The sequence below is a fragment of the Hyperoodon ampullatus genome, assembly GCF_949752795.1.
Source record: "Hyperoodon ampullatus genome assembly, chromosome: 1".
In the NCBI taxonomy this organism is placed as follows: Eukaryota; Metazoa; Chordata; class Mammalia; order Artiodactyla; family Ziphiidae; genus Hyperoodon; species Hyperoodon ampullatus.
The window spans coordinates 203,516,982-203,534,964 of NC_136914.1; the positions used below are offsets into that span (position 1 = coordinate 203,516,982).

Here is a 17,983-nt window from a genome sequence, read left to right on the forward strand (position 1 = left end):
TTATTTATTAACTTTGGTAATTGTCCTGTGGTCGTGTAAGAGAATGCCTTGTTTTGAGCAAATACACACTGAAGTATTGATATTTAAAGGGCAAAGGGACATCATGTCTACAACTTTTTGTGTATATATATATATATATATTTTTTTTTCTGAACTACAAAGAGTACGTTGAACTGAACTGAACCACTGAGAGTAAGTCTGAACTCTATATCTATATATAGAGAGACCTATCCATCTATCTTATCTATCGAAGGATAAAGTATATGTAGGAAATGTTAACATTTGGGGAATGTGGGTGAAGGGTAATTGGGAATTCTTTGTACCACTTTTGCAACTTTCCTATAAATCTGAAATTGTTAATTTTAAAAGTTTTAAAAATAAATTAAATCTGGAAAAAAAAATTAAAGTGAGGTAGAAGAGAAGGCAGTGGCAAGGGAAAAGTCAAGGAGTGGTCAGAAGAAGGAGGAAAACATGGAAAGGTTTGGGTTCCAAAATCCAAGAGAAAAGATAGTTTCAAGAATGTGTGAGTGAGTGGTCCCTGGATTTGTCTTTAAGTGTGGTTGTTCCTCAGAATTCTATTCTAGATCTTCATTTCTTGCCCTATACACTATCTGGGATAATCTTATTCACTCATATGACTTCAATTACCACCTATATGCTAATTTCCAAATCTCTCTCTCTTGTCCAGGCGTTTTTTCCTTACCCCTAAACCATATGTGTTTCTGTCTACTGGCTAGCTCCCTTGTACACTTCCAGGGATCTCAAACTCAACAAGTCAAAAATTGAATTTATAATCTTCCTCCCCATCTGGGTTCAATTCTCAGGGAATTATATTTCCATCCTCTCAGACACCCAAGCCAGATGCCTGGATGTCTGCCAAATCCAATCTTTGCCCTCATCCCCCAAATCTAACTATGAAGTCCTGTGTTTCCAAAACCAATTATTTTATGAATTTATTCACATCTCCTCCAATATTAATACTGCTAATAATAATTAGTCTGGTCTGGGGTTTTCAAACTGCAGATCAATCTAAAATTAATTAAACTAAAATAAATTTAATGAGTCATTAAACTGAACATTTTATTTAAAGAATATCAAATATCAGAGTGCATTTCATGTAATAATTATACATATTATTGTTACAACTTCTGCCTCACTTATAATAAATATCCACATACATATGTGAGTCCTGGGTTCTGATGTTAAATATATTTCTTACTGTGAATCATGGCCAAAAAATGCTTGAAAGCTACTGGTCTAGATCAGTGCTGTCCAACAGAAATATAAGGTGAGCCACATATGTAAAGAAAAAGTTCCATAAGCCACGTGAAAAAAGTAAAAAAAAATAGGAAATTAATTTTAATAAAATATTTAACTCATATCAAAAATAATATCCTTTTAACATGTTATCAATATAAAAATTATTGAGCCATTTTACATTCTTTTTATACTAAGTCTTCGAAATCCAGGACGTATTTCACTCTTACAGAACATCTCAGCTCAGACTAGCCACATTCAGTGGCAGTGGTCAAGAGCCACACTGGTAGCTCCTGTAGTAGGTAGTGCAGGTCAGGTTTTGCAACTACCTACCTTAGGCGGCAAACTCTAAATCCACTCTTAGCAGTGTGAATTTAAACTTAGGAACTAAACAAGATTGTAAACTCACACCAGTGGCTGGATCCCCCATCACATCCAACCCTAGAGATGGCACAGAAATTGATAGATCTGTAAAAACTGTGAAAACCCTGAGGATATGTGTCTGTGCACATGTGTGCATGTATGTTGACAAACAGGGAGTGATGGGGCCAATGACAGCACAGGTTTTCTTGTTTTTGGTGCATCCTTCACCTTTTCCCAATGCTGGGCTTCAGTCTCTCCCTATGGGTATACATATCAGTCAAGGTAGCTGATACCTTCTGGGAAATACAAATTCATGTAGAAAAGTAATGAGATGTAGAAGGAGGTGCACCTCCTAGGAAAGCAAGAAACTGGACAACCTAGAATAGATGAAACAGATTAAATGCATCATACGGAAAGATAATTTAAATAAATATTCTCAAAGTGAAAAGAGTTCATATTGGTTACATCAGGGTTTCTCAACCTTGGCACCCTTGACATTTTGGGCTAGATAATTCTTTGTTGTGGTGGGGTGGGCTGTCCTGTACATTATCGGATGTTTAGCAGCAGCTCTGGCTTCTACCCACTAGATGCCAGTAGCACTACCCCAAGTTGTGACAACCAAAAGTGTCCAAACATTGCTGAATGTTCCGATGGTGGGGGGAACAAAGTCACCCAACTGGATTACATGAAGCAGGAACAATAAATCATGAAGAACCAATTCAAAACACTGTGAAAAATATAATGGTTGAAGTAAATAACTCAATAAATGGGTTATGTAGCAATATGGATCTAGGCCAAGAATGAATTATCGCATTGAAAAATCAGGTACAGGAAGTCTTCTAGAAGGTATTAGGAAGGGGTAAACATGAAAATATGAAAGTTAACAAACCTGGAGGATAGAAGTATCAATATCTACATCATAAAGAGTATAGGAAGGGGAAAAATAGAGGGGAGGAAATATTTGTAGATACAATGTTTGCTAAATTCCCAGAACTAAAAAAAAAAATTCTCAGATTGAATGGGTACATAAAGGGCCAATCAGGAGAGACAGGAAAAATCTAATCTTAGACACATTAGAGTGAAATGAAAGAACATCAAAGAGAAAGAACAACATCCAGAGAGAAAGAGCAGCTTTCCTATGAAGGAACAAGATAGAGATTGACACTAGACTTCTTAAAGCATTCTAAGGAGAGAGTAGGAGAAAGGAAGTAGGGATCAGGAAGGAAGGGGAAAAGAGAAACAAAAATTAAAAGTGGGCTTTGCAATCATTCAATAAACTTACCTCTACTGCAGTGTAACAGAAAAACCACTCAGCTTGGTGTAAGAAACCTTGGCTGAAGTCCCAACCCAGACTCTTTGGCACTTAAGACACAAAGCCAGGTAAAAAGTTAGATTCCACGGAAGGAAACGGGGTGGCTGTACTTTTGTAGTCCCAGTATTTGGGCTTCAGCTGTACAGATGGATCCAGTTGCTAGGACCTGATTCACGAGACTGATGTATGCATCAAGATGTTAATTTACTATTCATAATGGGTAAAACATCTTTCCAGGGAATTATAAATACACCTGGGCTTGTTATTCACAGCATTTCTCATCTCGGTTCTCAATTAATTACCAATTAATTACATATCAATTAGTGAATACTGAGTCAGAAAAATTAGTTGAATGATCGTGAGGAAAATGATTAATTTCCCCATCTCTTTAGTGTTATCATCCGATTTCAGTTTTTCTCTTGGCCACTGATGATTAAATGCTAACCAATTCTTGCTCATCTCCCCGCCACTCTCCACTCCCTGCCCCTCCCCATGTTTCACAATCTTACATTATGTCAAATTAGATTAGTTTTATATTTCAGTCTTGAGATAACCATGAACATCATGATTGGACTTTCTTATCAAACATTTGCAGGACACCTCTTTAGGTTGGTTAAGTAAAAATAACCAATAGTTATTACGTGTTAGGTATCATATATACATTATGTCATTTAATCCTCACACAACTCTATGAGGTAGGTACTATTATTGTCCCTATTTTAGAAGTTGGGCAACTGGGGTAGTGTAAGTTAAGTAACTTGCTCCAGGTCATTCAGCTAGTAAGCAGGGTCAAAGGAAGCCAGTAAGACCTCAAAACCAACAACCTGAATAACTGCTAGATTTTCCCCGTGTCCTAGGCTCACTTTTCTTGTCTGCACCTATCTCACAGCGTTGTGAGATTCAAACGAGATAAAATATGCAGCAGGTTTTTAAACCTATGAAGCATATTGCAAAATGGCACATACTATTTTAAAATATACAATTAAAATGCAGTCTATTTGTAATAATGGGTAACATAGCACGAATACATAACATATACATTTCACAATCACAAAATTCAGGTCCTTAAAAACTTTTTATTGAAATATAACATACATGCTATAAAGTTCACAAAACGTAAGCGTGCAGCTCAATTAATTTTTACAAAGCATAAATTGAAAAAAAACAAGTAACCGCCCCCAGATCAAAACATAAAACTTTACCAGTATCTCAGAAGCCTCCCTCTGGTAAATAGTGTATGCTTTTAAATTAAAGACCTGGATTCGAATATTGATCTGGCATTTTGTCTTTAGGTCTTGGTTGAGTCATCTGTAACGTGAAGATAATAGTACCTTAAAAAACTGTTGAATTAAAGGTCACATAATGTAAAATGTCTATCGCAGTGCCTGAATATATCTGGTCTGTAATAAACGTAATTATTATCGGGCAAAAGCACGAGGCGGCCCCTAACTCCCACTTCCTGTCTTTTTGTCACTCACTTTTGAAAGTTGCTCTTGCTCCTATTCCTTTTTCTCCTCCTTAGTCGCCCCTCCTACTGCCGTAAATGGCCCTGCAGAGCTGTCGTAAAATGCTCCTCCCCGCCCTCCATGTGGCGAAAACGCAATCACGCTTGACGGCGCAAGGTGGCTCAGCCGCAAGATGGCGGCGCTGGCGGAGGAGCAGACGGAGGTGGCGGTCAAGTTAGAGCCTGAGGGACCGCCGACGCTGCTACCTCCACAGGCGGGGGACGGCGCTGGCGAGGGTGGCGGCGGCACAACCAACAACGGCCCCAACGGCGGCGGTGGGAACGTTGCGGCGTCGTCGTCGACCGGCGGGGATGGTGGGACCCCCAAACCCTCGGTGGCTGTCTCCGCCGTTGCCCCGGCGGGGGCGGCCCCGGTGCCCGCCGCTGCTCCGGAGGCCGGCGCTCCCCACGATCGACAGACTCTGCTGGCCGTGCTGCAGTTTCTACGGCAGAGCAACCTCCGCGAGGCCGAAGAGGCGCTGCGCCGTGAGGCCCGGCTGCTGGAGGAGGCAGTGGCGGGCTCTGGAGCCCCGGGAGAGGCGGACGGCGCCGGCGCTGAGACGGCTAGCGCGCTTCTTAGTCGGGTCACCGCCTCGGCCCCCGGCCCTGCGGCCCCCGACCCTCCGGTCAGCGGTGCTTCGGGGTCCGCCGCCGTCTCGGGCTTAGCGACAGGTCCTGCGGCTCCGGGGAAAGGTGAGCCGCGGAGTCCCGGGGAGGCAGGGCCGGCACGAAAGGGAGCGAGCCGGGAAGGCAGAGGCTGGCAGGCCTGCACCTCTGCGGGCTTGTTTTGAATTTCCTGGGCCCGCCTCTAGGGCCACATGCCCGCCCCTTTCCCTGGTGCGCCGGCTGCGCAGTCAAACCCTCTTCCGAGCTGTCAGTTCCAGCGAGAGGCTGTGGAGAGCTGTTGAGCTGAGGGATGTATGGGGACGGTGGGCGCGGAGAGGCGGGGACTTTCAAGCTTTTGGTCCCTTTCCTCTCATTTGGGCTCTTGAGCCTTGGTCAGGGATATATTAACACTAGCAATATTTGTACAGTTTTGTACTAGCGTACTTTTACTATAAATACTTTGTTATGTATCTTAATTTTCTCAGTTCCACTGTGAGGTAGACAGTACTTCTATTTTAGAGATGAGAAAACAGACTGAGAAAGGCCAAGGGACTTGGTTTGGACCACACAGCCAGGGAATGATGAATATAGTGTAGCCAGTCTCTCTCAAAATATAGGCTAACTAACATTGGTTTTAAATCTTTTAAAGGAATGCAGATTCTTGGGCGTCACTTCAGACTTAGTGAATCAGACCCTGTGCAGGTGGAGTCCGGGAATCTGCGTTTTAAAATAAATGCTTCCAAGGGGTACTGATGTAGGGCAAAGTTTGAGAATCATTCACTTAGGAACAGGCGTTGGGCAGACCTGAGTTCAGTTTCTGGCTCTGTTGCTTTTACTTGTGTGATGCTGATTGTTATTCTTCCTAAGCTTGAGAGTTTTTTTTTTCCCCTCTATTAAATGGGTTATTGTGAGATTTAGATAAAATATATGTAAAATGTCTGGCACTGATAAGTTTATGCCTAGGTATCCATCCCTGACACCTGAGGCTTCCCCCCCTCCCCTTTTGTATTTATGAGACCTAATCTTTGCAGCATTGCCAGAAGTGAAGTATGAATATGTAGCATTGTACCCCATAAGTAGAAATGTATGCAAATGTGATTGAGAGGAATCTTTTTTGAATGCTGAATTTTGTGAATGAACTATAAGATAGATGAATTATGTTGTTGGTTATTTTGCTGTAATCTCTCATCTCTTCAGAAACTTGACCTATTTTTTAGATTGTAACTCAGAAACCAGTAGGGAGGAAAAGAGGCCATCAGAGTAAACTTCTAAAGAACTTCTCTAAAATTTGTGCAGTAAAGAGCATAACAGTACTATAATTGCAACTTAAAAATTTCCAACAAACTCTGATTCAATTGACAGATGTATCATTGTTTGGTATTGAAGTATTACAAATAAATACTCATGCTTTTTGCCTTGAAATGATGGTTATGGAAATTGTTTTAAGCATATAAAATAGATTTGTTTTTTGGAAATATAAATAAGGCAAGTCCTTCCCACCATTAACATGCTTATATTTTATAGGGAGTGATAGATGTACATATATGAAGGTAACAGGATAGGATGTGTTGCTGGACAGTTACAAAATATTTAGGTAGTTCAGAGAGCTGGAAATGTTACTCCAGGGCATAGCTTGGTGGTGGTGGGTGCCATTTGCACTGAGCCTTGAGAGAAGATTAAGATAGTTGTTTGATCTGCACATACCATGTTTTATAAAATTTGTCTTTAAAATAAGGTACCTCTAGGAAAAATATTGAATCTTTCTGTTATTGATTTGAAATTTTTATTTTAAGATATGGACAAACCGAAGGAGTTTTGGATGGGTGACTGAAACAAAGTGAATCCCATTAAAAGATTATGTGATTGAGTTGGGGAAGAGCATTTGAGAGGAGAAGGACAAACATCTGAGAAACAGTTCACCTCTGGACCTTAGCAAAAACAGCCTTAGTCTCTTGGTGCATGTCAGGTCACTTTCCTGAAAGTTATTTTTCGTTTTTTAAACAGTTGGAAGTGTAGCTGTGGAAGACCAGCCGGATGTCAGTGCCGTGCTATCAGCCTACAACCAACAAGGAGACCCCACAATGTATGAAGAATACTATAGTGGACTGAAACACTTCATTGAATGTTCCTTGGACTGCCATCGGGCAGAGTTATCCCAACTCTTTTATCCCCTATTTGTACACATGTATTTGGAACTAGTCTACAATCAACATGAGAATGAAGCAAAATCATTCTTTGAGAAGTATGTGAATTTATGTATATATATAATATGTATATATAGCTATATATATATAATGAATACACGCATCTGTAACTACACAAATGTAAGATTGCAACTCAAAAAGTACTTTATGAAGGAGAGGTACCTGGTGCTATGAGAACCTAAAATGAGGGATTTGATCTAGTTGCAGAAGTCAGGGAAGGCTCCCAGAGGAAGTGATGCTTGAGGTAGGATCTGAAGATTGAACAGGAGTTAACCAGGGGAAGAGAAGAGGGAGAAGCATGTGTGACAGCTCTGTGGCAGGAAGGATCATGGTAGGTACAGAGATGAAAGGCAAGTGTGGCTGGAGCAGAGTGTGAGGGTGGGGTGTGGTACAACAGGAAGCTGGCCGGTTGATTAGGGGCTGGAGCAGGCGGTTCTTGGGCCTTATTGAGGGTCTTTGTTTATCCTCAGAGCAGTAGGAGGTTGTATTGGATGGGATTAGATTTGGCTGAGATGCACTGAAAAGTCAAAACAATGTTGGCATAAATAAAAGTTTATTTTTACTTTTATCCTAAGAGCAATATGAAGCTGTGTTAGGATTAGATTAGACTGAGAGTGACTGGACCCCAAACAGTAGAGGCTTGAATACGATAAAAGTTTATTTCTCTCTCTCATGAATGTAGGCAGTCTAGGACTGGTATGGAGTCCTTGATTATCAAGGACCCAGGCTCTGTTGATTTTGTAGCTCTGACATCCTTGGCATGCATTTTCCACCTGTGGTACAAGGTGATTCTCTGGCTCTAAGAAATCATATCAGTGTTACAGTCAGCAGGGAGGGCACACATCCTTCCTGGAAGTGACATATATTTCTCCCTTTTTTATGTCATTAGTCAATGGCCAAGGGAGGTAGGAAATATGGTCTTTACCTAGGTGTCTATGTGACAGCTAGTATTCAGGTGTTTTATTGTGGAGGAAGAAAGAAAAAAATGGATATTTGGGGACAGTGAGACATCTTTGCCAGAGAAGTCATTGAAGGACCATGTTATTATTAGATTTACATTTTGAAAGGACCTTTATGCAGTGGGGAAAACAGATGGTGGGGGACAGAGTGATTATAGATTGACCATTTTGGGGGTTATTGTACTGGTTCTCAACGGAAGGTAATATTATGCCTCCTTCCTCTGGGCTGTTTGAAACTGGAGGTGTTTTTGGTTGTCGTAATGACTAGGCTGGAGGATCAGGTGTCTTAGGGATTCCAAAAGTTCCAATACGTGCAGGTAGTCCCACTTAGCAATGAATTTTTTGCCCCAAATACTAGTTGCAACCCTGTTGAGAAACACTGGACTAGGGTGTGATAGCGTTGGTGAAGGGAAGTAGACATATTCGTGAGGCACTTGGTGAGTGATTGGATATGGAGGTGTAAGGGAGATGAAAGTATAATTGATAATCCCTAGGTTTCTGGCTCCCCTAGCTTTATAGGGGTGCTCTTCACTGAGGTAGAAAACCCTAGAAGAGGACCGGTTTTGTCAGGTTGTAGAATAATCTTAAGTTCAGATTTGTTTATGCCGTTGACTTATTTAAGAGATGTCAAGTTGATAGATGGAGGATATATAAGGCTCTGAGCTTAGAGGAGAGGTAGGGACTGGAGCCATAAATTGGAGTGTGTGCAATATTGATGGATAGGGATGAGACTGTCTAGGAAGGAGTATGAACTAAGTCAATGGGAGGGCTAGGCCTGGGCCTCAAGGAACTCCAACATTTGGAGTAGAAGAGAAATAAAAGGAGAGGCCAGAGAAGCAGGAAGAAAACCAGGAGAGTGTTGAGTTATAGAAGCCAAAGAAAAGGAGTGTTTAAGAAGGAGGCAGTGCTGAACAGTTTAAATGAGAGCTCTTTGGTACAAGCAATAGACCCAGAAGCTAGAACTTGTCAGGTAACACAGGTAGTGGTAATAGAGGAACAATAGAACTCAGGACTCCTGGCTTCTGTGTCATTATATTCATTCATTATTCTACAGTGCCTAATAGAAGGTATATAAGGCAAATGTTCTGTAGCTCACTGTTTCTGAAAGAAAAGATTAAGGCTTATGGTGACAGAATTTGTAAGCTAATTTTTCTTACAGTACTGTCATCAAAAAACCTCTTCTTCCAGTCTCATGGTGTAGCCATCTCCTCACATAGGAAACTGGAATATTGTAGGGGACTGACTGACTTTCTGTGTCCTTGTCATGGACAGTCTCAGCCCTTGCCAGGACCCCATGCTCAGATGAGCTTATCGGTGGCGACTAATACAACACCAGGAGGCTGAGATTTCTAATTTCATTCAAATCTTAGACAGAAACTCTTAATTCATGTCTTGATGAGTCATAATAGGGTAGCACAGGTAACAGTTTAGGAATCTACTGGCTGTGTGTCAGAGCTAGAGTCCTAATATCTTATGTTTAATCATTTGTTTTCTAAATGTTTTTGCATTGTTTGCTGCTCTTTGTGAGTGTCAATATATGATCCTTACATTTTATTTTATTAGGATAATTAAGATCTGTAGAAACAAAAATACGTTTAAATTTAGTAATTGTCATCAAGGCTGAAAGCTTTATTTAATTGCCTTTGGTAATGGTGAGTAAATGGAGTGCTCACTGTTTGATATCAACACGTTTGTTCTTTAGTCATGTTATTAAAGTATGGATGTTTATTCTTTATATCTGGTATTAAGAATATGCGAAATCACTAAAAATGAAGGGTTTTGTGAGAATGTCATGTGTTGATTATTGTTGAGAGGCTGGGTGATAGGTACACTGAATTCCTTATAATAGTTTCTACTTTTGTATGTGTGTGAAATTTCCCATAATAAAAAGTTTTAAAAAGTGAGTTTTGAGAGAACATAAAATTTAGTAGAGCAAAGTTTCTAACATTTTCAAATGTCTACCAATGGTGGCATTCAAATGAGACTGTCTGCCAATGGTGGATAGCTTATCTTTCATTCATTTATGGTATTTATTTCAAATTCTCTTAAAATGTTTATGATGCATTTATTTCATTAGAGAATTAAATTGGTCATTTTTAGGATGAATTCAGAACTGAATTGTAATCATTTTGAAATGCGTTACTTCTTATCCTACAGCTTAGTCCACGATTATTCAGACTACTACGTTGAAAATATTCTGGGATGTTTATAAATATATGGGGGAGAGGCAGATCCCTTAACGATTACATTGAAAAATGACTTTTTAAAATCACTGAAACAGGTTCCATGGAGATCAGGAATGTTATTACCAGGATGACCTTCGAGTATTATCTAGTCTTACCAAAAAGGAACACATGAAAGGGAATGAGACCATGTTGGATTTTCGAACAAGTAAATTTGTTCTGCGTATTTCCCGAGACTCGTACCAACTCTTGAAGAGGCATCTTCAGGAGAAACAGAACAATCAGATATGGAACATAGTTCAGGAGCACCTCTACATTGACATCTTTGATGGGATGCCGCGTAGTAAGCAACAGATAGATGCGATGGTGGGAAGTTTGGCAGGAGAGGCTAAACGAGAGGCAAACAAATCAAAGGTATGGGAATAAACCTAAGAACTATATAATGCAGATTATGAAAAATTGTAGCATTTCCATCTACATAATTTACACATTTTTCTTATAGCTAGTTTGGGAATAATTTTACACTGTATACTAAGTTTCATGTTCTAAGGATGATGTATATATTAGTGAGAATTTGGGAATGGATGCGTTTAACAGAACCCTGACTACAGAAGCAAGTAAGGGTTTTTCTCACATAAAATGAATTGAAGCAGAAGGCCCTCCTAGGCTGGTGTGAGGGTTCCACAGTGCCATCAAGGACCCTGGGTCCTTCTACTTTCTGCTCTGCCATCTTCAGAATGTGGCTTTCTTCATTGTGCCCACAGGTGGCTATTGCAGTGCCAGCTTTGCATCTGTATTCCAGGAAGGCAGAAGGGGGAGGATGAAAGACATACCTGCTGAATCTCTCCCTTTTTATCAGGAAAACAGTATTTTTTTCTAAAACACTACCCAGTATATCTGTGTGTACATCTATTGGCCAGAATGATATTATATGGCCATTGTATGGCTTCAAGGGAGCCCGGGAACAGAAATGATTTTAACTGAGCATACTGCTGCTCCAACAAAATCAGGGTTCTGTTAGTAAGGAAGAAGGGGAGATTGGCTATTGGGTAGACAAGTACAGAATCTGCTTCAGGATATACATGACCCTATTGTAACTGTGATTCCTCCTATCAAGATATGAAAAGGATGTATTAATGAACAAAAAAGTAATTTAAAAAATTGGCTCCTTTGACTTGTAGGTATTTTTTGGTTTATTAAAAGAGCCAGAAATTGAGGTGCCTTTGGATGATGAGGATGAAGAAGGAGAAAATGAAGAAGGAAAACCTAAAAAGAAGAAGCCTAAAAAAGATAGTATCGGATCCAAAAGCAAAAAACAAGATCCCAATGCTCCACCTCAAAACAGGTGAGGAAAAAAACCTCAGGAACATGTGTGGAAGTTTAAGACAATGTTATAGATGGTTCAAGTTATTTAATATTCAGAGTAATTTCCAGTCTGTTTTTCTTTCACAGAATCCCTCTTCCTGAGTTGAAAGATTCAGATAAATTGGATAAGATCATGAATATGAAAGAAACCACCAAACGAGTACGCCTTGGGCCAGATTGTTTACCCTCAATTTGTTTCTATACATTCCTCAATGCTTACCAGGTTGGTAAAATGATTTGGCAATTTCTGGGAGAAAATTAGGAGTCATGAAAAATAGTGATTACCATTAAAAGTAACTTAGATGTCTTAACTAAAATGAAGATTTCTTCTTTAAACTCTTGATACAAATATGGCTTAAAGACAGCAGTTAGGAAAGCAGAATTGGACATTGCTCAGAATAGATAGAAGGCAATGTTTAAAAGACCTTTAGCGACTTGTAGGTACCAGAATCTTGCTTGTATGTGTCCTTCATTTCACTGATCAGAATTCTGCTAGCCTTTGAAAAAGGAGGAAGCTATGTGGTTCATCTCCCTTGAACTTAAGTACTTACGTAAACTTAATATTTTTTATTAAGAATTCTTCACATCTTTATGTCTGTAAGCCTCTATAGACATAAGGCTTTATAATAGGCTGCTGAGGATATATTTAGTAAAGTACAAAAATGATTAACATTTGCTTTATATGATGCACTCCAAATTCAGAGGGCAAAAAGGGGTAAATGACGTGTTCTCAAAGTAAGTGCTTTTGAACAGTTGATTTCAAAGGAGAATGAAATCTCAAATGATCTTTTATATGAGAAAAATAGCTATCATTATATATTCTCTAATATGTGATTATAATTTTTTCCCTAAAACAGTATCGTTTAGTGTGTGTGTGTGTGTATATATATATATATATATTTTTTTTAATTGGCAGGGCCTCACTGCAGTGGATGTCACTGATGATTCTAGTTTGATTGCTGGAGGTTTTGCAGATTCAACTGTCAGAGTGTGGTCTGTGACACCCAAAAAGCTTCGTAGTGTCAAACAAGCAGCAGGTAACTGAGATGACCTGTCAGGATATAAGCTCATTGTTAGTTTATACCAATCTTGATTCCAAGAAATATACAGAAGACATTGTGATCTTAGCAGAATTTCACTTGATTTTACTTTAAGTCAAAATGGCTAATAACATTGCCAACAGTGAAAAGTGCATTGGAGTGGCAATCAGGAGACTGGGGTGCTAGTCTGGTTTAATTTCACTGGTCCTCAGTTTTCTCATCTGTAGAATGAGGGCATTAGGCTAGAAAACTCCCTAAGGTTAAAAATCTAATATTTTATGATTGTTTGCTTGTGAATTAAAAAAAAAAACTTTAAATAGTGGGAGAGTACTTTCTGTTTTAGCCATAAAAATGGCTAAAATGAACTAAGACCAGGGTTACATTTTAAAGAAAGTTTCTTGCTAACTGTATTGTTAAACAAGATAATACATTTTCAATAATTTATTTTAATATTTCTGTAGTTTTCTTTTGTGAAACATGGTGATATAATGGATAAATTTGAGTTTCAGCCCTAGTTCCAACACTGAGTAGCTGTGTGCACTCTGGCATATTATTAACTGTTCTGAACCTCACTTTCTTCTCTTATACACTGGGATGATAGCACCTAATTTAGAGGCATTAGCACAGTGGTTGGTATGTAGGAGGAACAGTTCAAATGTTAGTTCTTCTCCTGAACTGTGATGTAATTGCCTTAAAATGTTTTAATGAATGTACTTTAAAAAATTAACATTTCTGGACCATTTTAGATCTTAGCCTCATAGATAAAGAATCTGATGATGTCTTAGAAAGAATCATGGATGAGAAAACAGCAAGTGAGTTGAAGATTTTGTATGGTCACAGTGGGCCCGTCTATGGAGCCAGCTTCAGTCCAGATAGGTAAAATACAAACAAAAGAATTAAATACTGCTGTATTACATTGAGATTATATGAAAGTTAACTACTGGGAACATTATGAGAATGTTGGGGAAAATTCCTTTAGAAAAATCTTGTGGTTGCCTATCATTCATTATCTTTTTTTTTTTTTTTTTTTTTTGCGGTACGCGGGCCTCTCACTGTTGTGGCCTCTCCCGTTGTGGAGCACAGGCTCCGGACGCACAGGCTCAGCGGCCATGGCTCATGGGCCCAGCCGCTCCGCGGCATGTGGGATCTTCCCGGACCGGGGCACATACCCGTGTCCCGTGCATCGGTAGGCGGACTCTCAACCACTGCGCCACCAGGGAAGCCCCGTTATCTTTTATTATTACTATTTTTTTTGTAGAGAATTATTTTATTATCCTTTAAAATTTTTTTAAAATTCATTTTTATTGGAGTATAGTTCCTTTACATTGTTGTGTTAGTTTCTGTTGTACAGCAAAGTGAATCAGCTATATGTATACATGTATCCCCTTTTTTGGATTTCCTTCCTATTTAGGTCACCACAGAGTACTGAGTAGAGTTCCCTGTGCTATACAGTAGGTTCTCATTAGTTATCTATTTTATACATAGTAGTGCATTATCTTTTAGCATCTTGCCCTCTGCTGATTTATATTGGGGTACTGGTGTATAATACCCAAATTTACAGAATCAGGATACATAGCTTTGGGTTTGCTGGTTATAAAAATCAGCTTTAGTTTTGTGTAACTCCAGTAGGGGTTGAATTGCTTCTTTGGGTTCTTTCTTTGGGTTTTGTGGCTACTGCTGTCTTCTGTCATCTCCAAATTCACAACAGATTACTGATATTAAAGGCATATTACCTATCAATTGAAGATTTATCTTTGTATAATCAAAAGAACTAAGAGAATACTGAAAAGGGAATTTGAAACCCACAAATATGTTTGCCGATTTTTCATGATCTCTAACATTCTGTAGAAACGCAGGGAGGGTATTTTGTTATAATAATACCATCTGTATCTTATTTGATAGATAATAGCTTTCAATCCATCGAGATTTTCATCCTTATGAAACTTTGAGAATGAGGATTTTTGTTATTTTTTAGGATTTAGCCAGATGGTACATTTTTACTTGAGGGAAACTTCTGATTTCATTGAAAACCATAGTACTTTCTGAGTAATTCAGCTTTTCTGTTCATTCCTGAAGAAGGTAGAGTATTATTCTCTCGTTATAGTGTTTTTTGTTTTGGCTTTTTTTTTTTTTTTTGGGTCCAAAAGATGTTTACTTCTAAATTCTTACACAACTTTTACAGGATATGAAAATAGCATCTCCATTTTAAAGTAAAAAATTAAGTTTTAAGTGACATATCACATTTCTTAGAAGCCTTTCTCAGATGACCTTATTTGATCATACTTTTTGTCATTACATCTTTGGTATTTTTTTTCAAAGAACTGTGATTTTCCTCTTAATAGATAATGTTTTTAAAATAATCTAGCCTCATTCAGTAGGTGCTCAGTAGAGTGTCACGGCTAACATTAGTTAGTACTTTCAACTCTTGTTATCTACTGTGAATTTCATGTATAAATTAAAAGTGAGATGTAGCATGTCAGTTAGCTATGTTTAATATATACAAATGTACATAGAAACTGGACAGGTAACTAAGTTATTCTAGGAATCGAATGTACTACCTTCTTTTCTCTCAGGAACTACCTGCTTTCCTCTTCAGAAGATGGAACTGTTAGATTGTGGAGTCTTCAAACATTTACCTGCTTGGTGGGATATAAAGGACACAACTATCCAGTGTGGGACACACAGTTTTCTCCATATGGATATTATTTTGTGTCAGGGGGCCACGACCGAGTAGCTCGGTAAGGACATTATGAGCTTAGGACTGGGCCTATTCAAGGAACAGAATGGTTTCTTGTTGGGAATTAGAAACTCCAGCCAAACTCATTTTTGCTTCTATTATTCAGGATCAACATTTTGAGAACGTCAGCATTTATAGGCCCTTATTTGAAAACGAATTTGGGACAGGAATATTACTATGTCTGCAATTATGTCTATACCAAGAGTCCATGCCCTCCCCTTCCCCAACTGGATGCTAAACCTTGTCTTTTACAACCACTGTGAGCACGTTTATTTCCCTGTCATCTCCTTAGAAGTTGAGGATGAGGTGTCTTGGGTTAGAAACTAATTATGTGGTGGCCAAAACTAGGGAAAAATACTCTTCTATAAGTTAGACTAGGAGTTGGAGTGGGGGGTGTACATACAGAGAACTAAAGGATTATAGAATTAAAAAAATTTTGTACCGTATCAGTTAGTTTTTCTTAAGAATGTTTAGGGAATTCCCTGGCGGTCCAGTGGTTAGGACTCTGCGCTTTCACTGCCGAGGGCACGAGTTCAATCCCTCGTCAGGGAACTAAGATCCCACAAGCCACACTGCGGCCAAAAAAAAAAAAAGAATGTTTAGTCTCAGTCATTCCATCTTCTTTCCCTCAGGTAACTAGTGAGTGGGACCCATTTGGAGCTAACAGTTCACATGGTTGTTTCTATATTTATTTTGGATAGAATTTTGGCATTTCACAGTTATCTAATTACCTTCTTTTGTTTTCAATAATTTTTTAAAAAAGGCTCTGGGCTACAGATCACTATCAGCCTTTAAGGATATTTGCTGGCCATCTTGCTGATGTGAATTGTACCAGATTCCATCCGAATTCTAATTATGTTGCTACGGGCTCTGCAGACAGAACTGTGCGGCTCTGGGATGTCCTGAATGGGAACTGTGTAAGGATCTTCACTGGACACAAGGTATTTTATACCTTCATTATTCCAGCACACAAGGTTCTTTTGAGATAAGAATAGTTTAAAAATTAACCAGATGGATGGACCTAGAGTCTATCATACAGAGTGAAGTAAGTCTGAAAGAGAAAAACAAATACCATATGCTAACACATATATATGGAATCTAAAAAAAAATGGTTCTGATGAACCTAGGGGCAGGACAGGAATAAAGACGCAGACGTAGGGAATGGACTTGAGAACACGGGGAGGGGGAAGGGTAAGCTGGGACGGAGTGAGAGAGTAGCATTGACATATATACACTACCAAATGTAAAATAGGTAGTGGGAAGCAGCTGCATAGCACAGGGAGATCAGCTCGGTGCTTTGTGACCACTTAGAGTGGTGGGAGGGAGGTGCAAGAGGGAGGGGATATGGGGATATATGTATATGTATAGCTGATTCACTTTGTTATACAGCAGAAACTAACACAACATTGTAAAGCAATTATATACCCCAATAAAGATGTTAAAAAAAAATTAACCAGTGACACATTTTAAAGATACTATTCGCACCACTAGACTTTATAATTCTAACTTTTGTCTTATTTTCTTAGGTATTTTTAACCCTATTTTTGATTCTTTCCATGGACTTCTTTTCTAGGGACCAATTCATTCCTTGACATTTTCTCCCAATGGGAGATTCCTGGCTACAGGAGCAACAGATGGCAGAGTACTCCTTTGGGATATTGGACATGGTTTGATGGTTGGAGAATTAAAAGGCCACAGTGATACAGTCTGTTCACTTAGATTTAGTAGAGATGGTGAAATTTTGGCATCAGGTAAATGACTAGAAATGGCTTTGTGGTAAAGGGTCAATGGTATATTTAAAGGAAGCACTGAATGTTGACCATTGCAAAATTAAGTCCTGCTGTTTTTTAAGTTTTGCTTCTCCTTAGCCATGATTCCAGATTGTTATCCTATATGTATGTTGACTTTTCAGGTTAAAACTACTGCTTGAAGTGCTTCTTTAGAGGGAAGAGTTATTCATCAAGTTTAGATTTTTTTCACCAGAAATAAAAAGTAAATGCATAAAGCATACTTGACAGAATCTCAGAATCTAAATAGGGCAGATGCTACTAAATGATTTCCTTTGATCTCCCCTTAGGTTCAATGGATAATACAGTACGGTTATGGGATGCTATCAAAGCATTTGAAGACTTAGAGACTGATGACTTTACTACAGCCACTGGGCATATAAATTTACCTGAGAATTCACAGGAGTTATTGTTGGGAACATATATGACCAAATCAACACCAGTTGTACACCTCCATTTTACTAGAAGAAACTTGGTTCTAGCTGCAGGAGCTTATAGTCCGCAATAAACCATCGGTAAAGACCTTTGGAAGCTACTGTTTGAAAAAGGGAGACTAAAAGCAAATACCTCAGTGATTAATATTTAAGCTACAAAGAATGTTTTGTCTATATGGATCTGGAAGTATGCTGCTTGGAAAATCTGAACAGGATAGTTCCACATTTCTAT

At 38.9% G+C, this 17,983-nt stretch overlaps 1 protein-coding gene and 1 long non-coding RNA gene across 3 annotated transcripts; one reads left to right on the forward strand and one right to left on the reverse strand.

Annotated features, from left to right (window-relative positions):
• Positions 1–3,988: 3,988 nt before the first annotated feature.
• LOC307066959 lies at positions 3,989–4,541 on the reverse strand. The gene is made up of 2 exons (XR_013811397.1): positions 4,411–4,541; positions 3,989–4,240 (listed from the first exon to the last, which is right to left on the reverse strand). It is a non-coding gene; the product is annotated as an uncharacterized lncRNA (long non-coding RNA).
• Positions 4,542–4,570: 29 nt separating this feature from the next.
• On the forward strand, positions 4,571–17,825 carry TAF5 (TATA-box binding protein associated factor 5; the record flags this gene model as incomplete). 2 transcript variants are annotated; one of them, XM_079714478.1, is made up of 11 exons in its annotated part: positions 4,571–5,129; positions 7,047–7,284; positions 10,487–10,802; positions 11,570–11,733; positions 11,841–11,976; positions 12,670–12,790; positions 13,540–13,669; positions 15,367–15,531; positions 16,294–16,471; positions 17,104–17,281; positions 17,608–17,825. In XM_079714478.1, 11 exons carry the CDS (start codon positions 4,571–4,573, stop codon positions 17,823–17,825), a joined length of 2,403 nt encoding a protein of 800 aa, XP_079570604.1. The 2 variants fall into 2 exon arrangements, with proteins under 2 accessions (XP_079570604.1, XP_079570605.1); XM_079714479.1 differs by lacking the exon at positions 15,367–15,531.
• Between the last annotated feature and the right edge of the window lie 158 nt (positions 17,826–17,983).